This window comes from Heptranchias perlo, chromosome 20, assembly GCF_035084215.1.
Source record: "Heptranchias perlo isolate sHepPer1 chromosome 20, sHepPer1.hap1, whole genome shotgun sequence".
NCBI classification, from domain to species: domain Eukaryota; kingdom Metazoa; phylum Chordata; class Chondrichthyes; order Hexanchiformes; family Hexanchidae; genus Heptranchias; species Heptranchias perlo.
This window is the reverse complement of record NC_090344.1, coordinates 20,308,127-20,318,467: the sequence shown is the minus strand read 5'-3', so window position 1 is coordinate 20,318,467 and position 10,341 is coordinate 20,308,127. Positions and strand designations below refer to the sequence as shown.

At 45.1% G+C, this 10,341-nt stretch overlaps 1 protein-coding gene across 1 annotated transcript; it reads left to right on the top strand.

Moving 5' to 3' along the window:
- The first annotated feature begins 9,331 nt into the window (after window positions 1–9,331).
- LOC137335963 (deleted in malignant brain tumors 1 protein-like) lies at window positions 9,332–10,334 on the top strand. Its single transcript, XM_068001469.1, has 2 exons — window positions 9,332–9,647; window positions 9,808–10,334. The coding sequence occupies exons 1-2, from the start codon at window positions 9,332–9,334 to the stop codon at window positions 10,332–10,334; spliced, it is 843 nt and encodes a 280-aa protein (XP_067857570.1).
- The last annotated feature ends 7 nt before the right edge of the window (window positions 10,335–10,341 follow it).

Here is a 10,341-nt window from a genome sequence, read left to right as displayed (position 1 = left end):
GTTTGAGAATCGAGCAGGGTGTAAAATGAGCCACAGATTTTCAGCGCCCATTTTTTCCGATTCGTATCGCCCGTTTTGCCCAATTCACATCACTGGGATTGCGGTATAAATGGGCCGCCGATTCGCATCGCCTGATTTGCCCGTCTGCCCAAGATCAGTTTCACCTCCAAAAATTCTGGAAAGAGGAATCTAAAGTAATTTCAAAACATGGTAAATTGGTGCTCTCAGAGATTAACAGGAACATAGGATGGAGCAGAGCAGAACCACAGAACCTAACACTGTGAACTGAGTATGGAACCTTAACATGAAGAGGGCAGGGAAGATGCTGATACATCGAAATAATTGCTGATTATAAAACAGACGATTCACTAAATGCTGAACTCCCCAACCCCATAGTAATTGTTCAGTAACATAAATATAATTAGAATTAACCATTTCAGCAAAAATAACTGAGCTTCTGGAAAAGCGAATTAGAAAAGTAAAAGTGTACGGGATTGAAGGTGACCCTGTACCATGGGTTGGTAATTGGTTGGGAGGGAGGACACAGTGAGTACGGATAAAGAGAATAACTTTGATTGGCAGGATGTGGCAAGTGGTGTTCAGCACAGGACTGTACTGGGGCCTCAGCTTTTTACCATATTTAGTACTGACTTGGATGAAGGAACAGAGAGTTGAATGACCTAGTTTACAGATGACAGAGTTAGGAGGCACAGTAAGTTTTGTCGATTGAATAAGAAAGGCACAACGGGGCACAAACTGATCAAGTGGTGCGAGTCTGTGGCAGGTGGAGTTCAATGTGGGCCGGTGGGAGGGCATGTACTTAGGATCCACGAAGGGCAGATCAGAATATTTCCTTCATGCTGAGAGATTAAGAACTGTGGAGGAGCAAATGGGATTAGGTGCCCAGGCGCAGACATCACTAAAAGTTAGTGCACAGTTACAAACAGTAATCAAAAAGGCCAATGAAATGTCGATCTTTATATCATGGAGGCTGGAATAGAAAGTTGTGCTTCATTTTTACAGAGTCTTGGTCAGAACCCATCTGGAGAACTGCGATCAGTCATGGGCACTACACATCAGGAAGGAGAGATTTTCCTTGGAGAGTGTGCAGCGCAGATTCACCAACATGATATTGGGGCTAAAAGTGTTAAATGATGTGGACAGGTTCCATAATTTTGGTCTGAATTCCTTTAAGTTGAGAATGTTGAGTAGTTATGTAATTGAGGTATTTAAAATGATCAAATGATTTGATGAGTAGATGGAGGGAAATAATTTCCCCTGATGTGGGAATCCAGAACAAGGGGCACAATCTTAAAGTTAGAGCGAGGGCATTGAGGAGTGAAATCAAGCAGCACATTTACATTAATCTAGGGTCATTGAAATAGTAATAGTAGCAGTAGTAGGTGCCGTAGTAACGGTAGGAGGAGTTGCAGAGGTAGTCGCAGCAGCACCAGTAGTAGCAGTAGCAATAGCAGGAACTTCAGTCGTACTAATACTAGTGCTAGCAGATGTAATAATGGTATTATTAATAGTAATGGTAGTAGCAGTAGTAATAGTAGCAGTATTAGTATAACACTAGTACTAGCAGTAGTAGTGGTAGTAGCAATGGTAGTAGCAGTCATGGAAGTCGCAATCGTAATGTTTTTGTTGACCTGAAACCAGGTGAAATGTGAATCCACCATCAATATTTTCATGGTAACTATGATCTTTGCATGATTATTAGCACTTATTAATATGATAATTGTTATTATTACTACTATTTAGGTTACAGAGAGCTCAGACTGGCATCTGGGAGCAGTCGATGTTCCGGCCGGGTGGAAGTGCTGCACGGAGACCAGTGGGGGTCGGTGTGTGATATTTACTTTGGTTTAGAAGACGCCAGTGTGGTCTGTGAGCATCTTCAGTGCGGAGCAGTAATCGCAACCCCGGGAGGAGCTCACTTTGGGGAGGGAACCGGCCCAGTATGGAAGGGGAACTACAAATGCAGAGGGAACGAGACCCGATTGTGGGATTGTCCGGTTTCATCCTGGGAACAGTTTAACTGTTCACATGGAAATGACGCCAGTGTCATCTGCTCGGGTGAGTCCTCACAGTCCATTGAACTGAAATACACGAACTGTTCTACCCTCGAGTAGAGTCTCACATCAGTGAATCTATTTCTACCATTCACTGATCCACCAGTTTTACTGATGAAGATCTCATGTTTTCATTCAGCAATGGACGTGTCCCCGATGGTTGGTCAGTAGATTGGTTCATTACTAAACTACATCAGACCAAAGGGTTTCACTCCAGCACATGTTTCATAAATAAATGGCTCGTCTTACTGTTTATTCTCCCCGTGTGAATCCACCGCATTATTTAGAATCCACTGCGGATGACACCAAATTGAGGGGTATAGTTCATACTGAGGAAGAATACAACAAAATACAAGGCATTAACAAACTTGCAGAATGAGTGTTTAAATGTCAAATTAATTTCAATATAGATAAGTGTGAGGTGGTGCTTGTGGGGAGAAGGAATAAGTAGGCCACCGTACTCCTTGGAAAATAACAGTCTAAATGGGGTGGAGGCGCAAAGGGACCTGTGGGTACAGATTCACAAATCATTACAAGTAGAAACGCAGGCCAACAAAACCATAAAAAGTGCAAACAAAGCGCTGGATTTCATTTCTAGAGGAATAGAATTCAAAATCAGAAGTTTTGTGAAACTTAATTGTGACCTGGCTTAGACCACACTCATGGTCCTGCGCACAGTTTTGGTCTCCATATTACAAAAAGGCTCTGGAAGCACTGAAGAAAATGCAAAAAAGATTCACAAGGATGGTATCAGAACTGAGTGGGTCCAACGATCAGGAAAGACTGGACAGGCTGGGGCTCTTTTACCGAGAGAAGATTGAGAGGTGACCTGATAGAGGTCTTTAAAATTATGAAGCGGTTCGATCGGGTAGACGTAAAGAAGTTGTTTCCACTTGCGGGGGAGTATAAAACTCGGGGTCATAAATAAAAGATAATCACTAATAAATCCAATATGGAATTCGGGAGAAACGTCGTTACCCAGAGTTTGGTTAGAATGTGGAATTCGCTACCACAAGGAGTGGTTGAGGCGAAAGGCAAAGATTCATTTAAGGGGAAGCTAGATAAGTACATGAGGGAGAAAGGAATAGAAGGATATGTTCATCGGTTGATATGAAGTAAGGTGAGGGGAAGCTCGTGCGAAGCATAAATATCAGCATAGATCCGGTGGGCCGAATGGCCTGTTTCTGTGGTGTTAAATTATAAGTAATTCGATATAAAGTCCAACAAAGAGCTCACGGGAACTATTGACATAGAACGCAAATGCTGTGGCAGTATTTAAACCGTTCCAAATGTTACCGGCTTAAATATATCAATCAACATAAAATTCATTGCAAAGATGGGATGTGCTTTTTCCTGGAAACTCTCGGCGTTAATTCGGCAGCAGATAAATGTTTCCAGATGAGTTGAGACCTGGTTTGCTCGTTTCAGTATGTGTTATATAGAGAACAATGTAATGTTGAGTGAATGGAACCTCTCGTCCTCTCCTTATGTTTATCAGAGCCCGCCTTTTCCGATAGTTGACTTGAATACGTTGCTAAAATCAATAATTAGTTGCCTGGTTCCTATTGTTTGAATAGATTAATGTCCCCCGATGAGAGAGTGAAGTTGTTTTTCAGCTTTGTCGAAATTACCGTTGAAATTGTAAAATTGTGGCTGGGAGGAACTTGTGAAACTGACCCGGTGAAATTCGTGTCTTTCTGGTCATTGGGGATCTCAGTCAGAAATACACCAGTAACCAAGTGACGGATTTACACGGTGCACCTGTTGTGTTCCAAATCACAAAGGGCCATGAATTTTACAGAGTAGTGATCCAGGCAGTGCTGAAACTAACAATCGCCCGTTTACCTGTGTCTGGATTGTGCGTCTACTTCCTGTAATATAATATCACTATCTTCAACCATAGGTCCCGGTAATCACCCGTCACTCTCCTCATATGGTGATGGCCTGATTGTGGCAGCTCTGTCCCCTGATACCGTGATCCACTTTACAAAGGACCTTTATACTGGGCTTAATGTGAAAGGATGAAATCCTGTCAGTAACTCGGGACCCGCTTCCTTTAAAAGGGATCCTGAGGGGCAGTTAATAGCTGTTATGACCATGTGAGCACTCTCTGAACCCAGCCTTTATATAATGGATGAGGCAAAGTGCGAGTGGCCAGGAGTCATTTTCTGACCGAGCTCCTGCCATCGATCGCAGCACTTCAACCACCGCCGGCCTGGACCTGTCGCCCTCTGATTTATCTCCCAATCTCCGGAGTAGCGGCTGGTTTCGGCTCGGTATTTCTCCAGAATCTCTTCCCCGAGATCAGGCGACGGCAGAAAGAAGGTGCGCACAACCCGCCTGTCTAACTGGGAGTTTCAGGTTATCCGCTGTTATTAATTTATTCTTCTTCAGATGAAGGTTGGCCGCCGAGACTGACCAATGGGGGAAGCCGCTGTGACGGGCGAGTGGAGATTTACTACAACGGCAGCTGGGGACGAGTGCGGGATAATCTCTGGGATTTAAATGATACCAACGTGATCTGCAGACAGCTGGGCTGCGGCTATGCGATATCCGCTTATAACTCTTCAAAGTACGGAGAGGGTGAAGGGCCCGTGTGGGTGAATGATGTCCAGTGTAAGGGAAACGAGTCGCAGCTCCGAGACTGCAGCTCATTCACATTGAATCAGAGTCTGACTGACAGCGAGGATGTCGGCGTGCTCTGTTCTGGTGAGTGAATGGTTCACGTTTACAGAACCAGAAAGGGGAAGGTCTAATCTGCTGAGGAAAGTGGTAATGTAGGAGGAGAAAGAGGTGGTCAGGCGGAGGGGTTTAAGGAGGGGATTCTAGATTTTATGGGCCTAGACAGCTCAAACCACAGCCACCAATGGTGGGAGTAAGGACATGGGAGATGCAAAAGAGACCAGAGTTGAAGGGATGCTGAGGAGGTTACAAAGAGGGTCGATGAGGCAAGTGTATTTGATGTTGTCTACATAGAATTTAGCAAGGCTCTAGACAAGGTCCCATATGGCAGTCTGGTGCTAAAATTAAAAACTAATGGAACCGAAGGGGAAGTGGCACATTGGATCCAAAATTGGCTCGGTGGCAGGAAGCAAAGGGTAATGGTCGAAAGGTGTTTTTGTGATTGGATGTCTGTTTCCAGTGGGGTCCGCATGGCTCAGTATCAGGTCCCTTGCTTTTTGTGATATATATTAATGATTTAGACTTAAATGTAAGGGGCATGATTAAGAAGTTTGCAGACGATACAAAAATTGGCCGTGTGGTTGATCGTGAAGAGGAAAGCTGTAGACTGCAGGAATATAGCAATGGACTGGTCAGGTGGGCAGAACATTTGCAAATCTGGAGAAGTGTGAGGTAATGCATTTGAGGACAGCAAACAAGGCAAGGGAGTACACAATAAATAGGAGGATACTGAGAGGTGTAGAGTAAGAGAGGTAAGTTGGAGTGCCTGTCCACAGATCCCTGAACGTAGCAGAACAGATAGATAAGGTGGTTACGAAGGCATACGGGATACTTTCCTTTATTAGCAAATGCATGGAACATAAGAGCACGAAGTTATGCTGGAACCGCATAAAGCACGAGTGATGCCACAGCTTGAGTACAGCGTACAGTTCTGGTCACCACCTTACAGGGAGGATGTGACTGCACTAGAGAAGGTACAGACGAGATTTACTAGGATGTTGCCAGGACTGGAGAATTTTAGCTATGATTTTGACATGTATAAAATTATGAGGGGCCTAGGTAGAGTGGACAGGAAGGACCTATTTCCCTTATCAGAGAGGTCAATAACCAAGGGGCTTCGATTTGAAGGAATTGGTGTAAGGATCAGAGGGGAGCTGAGAAAAACCTCTTTTACCCAGTGGGTGGTGGGGGTCTGGAACTCACTACCTGAAAGGGTGATGGAGTCAGAAGCCCTCATCACATTTAAAAAGTACTTGGATATGCATTTGGAGTGCCGTAACCTACAAGGCTTACGGACCAAGTGCTGGAAAGTAGCTTTCTTTCGAGCAGTGCACAGACACGGCAGGCCGTATGGCCTCTTTCTCTGCCGTCAAATTTTCGATGTTTCTCTGTCTCTAAATGTTTCAGGGTTGGATGAGGTTGTCGACAGAGGGTGGACCGATGCCATGGAGCGGTTCAAGCCCATGGAATTAAAGGGACAGTAGCAGCGTGAATGCAAAATGGCTGAGGGATGGAAAGCAGAGAGTAGTGGTGAACAGTTGTTTTTCAGACTGGAGGGAAGTGTAGAGTGGGGTTCCCCAGGGGTCAGTATTAGGACCACTGCTCTTTTTGATATATATTAATGACATGGACTTGGGTATAGAGGATATAATCTCAAAGTATGCAGATGACACGAAACTCGGAAATGTAGTAAACAATGCAAAGGTTAGGAACAGACTTCGGGAGGACATAGACAGACTAGTGAAATGGACAGGTACATGGCAGATGTAATTTAATGCACTGAAGTGTGATGTGATCCATTTTGGTAGGAAGAACGAGCACTATAAAGTAAATGATACAAATTTAAAGAGAGTTGTAGGGACAGAGAGACCTGGGTGTGTATGCACACAAATCTTTGAAGGTGGCAGAACAAGTTGAGAAGACCGTTTAAAAAGTGTATGGGATTCGTGGCTTGTTAAATAGAGGTCTAGAGTACAAAAGTAAGGAATTTATGCTGAACCTTTATCAAACACTGATTACCACACTTTTTTAGAAAGAATGTCAAGGCATTAGAGAGAATGCTGAGGAGAGATTTACTGGAATGGTATCAGGGATGAGGGAGTTCAATTACGTGGATAGACTGGACAAGCTGTGGTTCCGCACCTGAGGACAGAGATAGTTAAGAGTAGATTTGATAGCGGTGTTCAAAATCATCAACGGTTTTGATAGAGTTTTTTTTTCGTTCATGGGATGTGGGCGTCGCTGGCGAGGCCGGAATTTATTGGCCATCCATAAGTGCCCTTGAGAAGGTGGTGGTGAGCCGCCTTCTTGAACCGCTGCAGTCCGTGTGGTGAAGGTTCTCCCACAGTGCTGTTAGGAAGGGCGTTACAGGATTTTGACCCAGCGACGATGAAGGAACGGCGATATATTTCCAAGTCGGGATGGTGTGTGACTTGGAGGGGAACGTGAGGTGGTGTTGTTCCCATATACCTGCAGCTCTTGTCCTTCTAGGTGGTCGAGGTCGCGGGTTTGGGAGGTGCTGTCGAAGAAGCCTTGGCGAGTTGCTGCAGTGCATCCTGTGGATGGTACACACTGCAGCCACCATACACCGTTGGTGAAGGGAGTGAATGTTTATGATGGTGGATGGGATGCCAATCAAGCCGGCTGCTTTGTCCTGGATGGTGTCGAGCTTCTTGAGTGTTGTTGGAGCTGTACTCATCCAGGCAAGTGGAGAGTATTCCATCACACTCCTGACTTGTGCCTTCTAGATGGTGGAAAGGTTTTGGGGAGTCAGGAGGTGAGTCACTCGCTGCAGAAAACACAGCCTCTGGCCTGCTCTCGTAGCCACAGTATTTATATGGCTGGTCCAGTTAAGTTTCTGGTCAATGGTGACCCCCAGGATGTTGATGGTGGGGGATTTGGCAATGGTAATGCCGTTGAATGTCAAGAGGATGTGGTTAGACTGTCTCTTGTTGGAGATGGTCATTGCCTGGCACTTGTCTGTCACAAATTTTACTTGCCACTTTTGAGCCCAAGCCTGGATGTTGTCCAGGTCTTGCTGCATGCGGGCTCGAACTGGTTCATTATCTGAGGGGTTGCGAATGGAACTGAACACTGTGCAATCATCAGCGAACATCTCCATTTCTGAACTTATGATGGACGGAAGGTCATTGATGAAGCGGCTGAAGATGGTTGGGCCAAGGACACTGCCCTGAGGAACTCCTGCAGCAATGTCCTGGGGCTGAAATGATTGGCCTCCAACAACCACTCCCATCTTCTTTTGTGCAAGGTATGACTCCAGCCACTGGAGAGTTTTTCCCCCTGATTCCCATTGACTTCAAATAGGGATAAACTGTTTCCAGTGGCAGAAAGGTCATTAACCTGAGGACACAGATTTAAGGTGATTGGCCAAAAAAAAGAGACGACATGAGGAAACATTTTTTTTTAAGCAGCGAGTTGTAATGATCTGGAATTCACTGCCTGAAAGGGCGGTGGGAGCAGATTCAATAGTGACTTTCAAAAGGAAATCGGATAATTACTTGAAGGGGAAAAATTACAGGCCTATGGGGAAAGAGCGAGGTAATGCAACTAATTGGATCGTTCTTTCAGAGAGCGGGTTAAGGTATGGGCATCAATGCTTTGGATGAGATGAAGGTTATCCAAGGTGGAGTATGGAAGGCCCGTCCGGGACAGCATTGGAATATTCGGTACTGGAGCCAGCAAAGGCATTGATGAGCGTTTCAGCAGCAGATAGGCTGAGGCAGGAGCGGAGTTGTGCGATGTTACAGAGGTGACCTTTTTGACAGAGAGCTCATGTGATTAGGAGCTGATCCCAGGGGTCAAATGCAATGCCGAAGTTGCAAATATGTTCCATTATACAGTATATAGGTGCAGACAGATGTCCTGGAGCTGTACTGGTGAGTTCAAGTATGCAGTATGTCGGTGCAAACAGATGTTGTGGGGTTGTGCTAGTGTAAGCCCATTATGCCGTATGTAAGTGCACACAGATGTTCTGGTGTTGTGCTGGTTTAAGTGTTCTTATGCAGTATGCAAGGATGAAAGATGTTCTCGGATTATATGGTTTAAGTTCAATTATCAAGTATGCAAGTGCACACAGATGTTCTGGGGTTGTACTTGTGTATGTTGCATTATACAGTATGTAAGTGTAGACCGGTGTTCTCGGATTGTACTGACGTTAATTACATTATGCAGTATCTAAGTACAGGCAGATGTTCCGATGTTTTACTGGTTTTGGTTGCATCGTGCAGTTTGTAATTGTAGATAGCTGTTTTGGGTTGGACTGGTGTGAATTGCAGTATGCAAATGTAGACAGATGTTTCGGGTCGTACTGCTGTAAGTTCCATTTTGCGGTATTTAATGGCAGACAGATGCCTTGGGGTTGTACTGGTTTAAGTTGCGTTATGCAGTATGTAAGCATAGGCAGATGTTCCGGGGTATTCCTTCATTTGCCTATCAAAGGGCATTAAAACCCTTCAGGAAACCTTTTTCTTTAGCTGAAAAAGCAGTGGTTGGATTGAGTGATGAGATTAATATATATTGGATGTATAATCCTCCTCTATTGTCCAACAGAACACATGCAGATTAGACTGTCTGACGGTGGAAGCCCATGTGCTGGGCGAGTGGAGGTTTATTACAGTGGGATCTGGGGCTCAGTTTGTGATGATTCCTGGGACTTGGCCGACGCTGACGTGGTTTGCAGACAGTTGGGTTGTGGAAACGCGTTGGAGGCAGCACTTCCTGCTTCTTGTGGACAAGGTTCAGGCCCAGTTTGGTTGGATGAACTGAGCTGTTCGTGTAAGGAATCGTTTCTCTGGGACTGTCCCTCAGCACCGTGGGGTCAACATGACTGTGCTCATAAAGAAGATGTGAGGGTGGTGTGTTCAGGTAAGGGCGCTTTCAATCTGTTCATTTTCTGCAGTGTTATACGTGAAGCTTCACTCGGGAGATTTCTGATATAATTACCGATAACCAGTGAACACAACCGGTACAATATGTGGTGGGCACTGTGAACACACAAGTTCCACTTGGATATTTTATGTTTCGTTGACAGAGCACAAAGAGATGCGGCTGATGAATGGACAGCATCGCTGTGAGGGGAGAGTGGAAGTGTTCTACAATGGGACCTGGGGAACAGTGTGCTCGGAAAATCTGGACGTAAAGGATGCAGAAGTGATCTGTAAACAGTTACAGTGCGGCCCCCTCAGATCTGTTGAGTATGACACTCGGTTATTCGGAAAGGGATCCGGACCCATTTGGCTCGATGAGATGGAGTGTAATTCACACGAGTCGTTCCTTTGGCAGTGTCAGTCTGACCCGTGGGGTGAACACAACTGTAATCACTGGGAGGATGCAGGTGTTGTTTGTTCAGGTAACACAATGAACCTCTCAATGTGCGGGCGTCATTTCCAACATTGGTGTCGAATCGAGTCAGCATGTTTCTCTTCTCTACAGAAGTTAAAGTGCCGGAGAGATCCAACAGTTCAAAGATCTGCGTTCGAGACTCTGGTTCTAAAGATGGACATTTACCAGGTGCTTCCTACTCTTCATACCAAATATCTGACTTGTATTCCTGGCTAGTATTGAT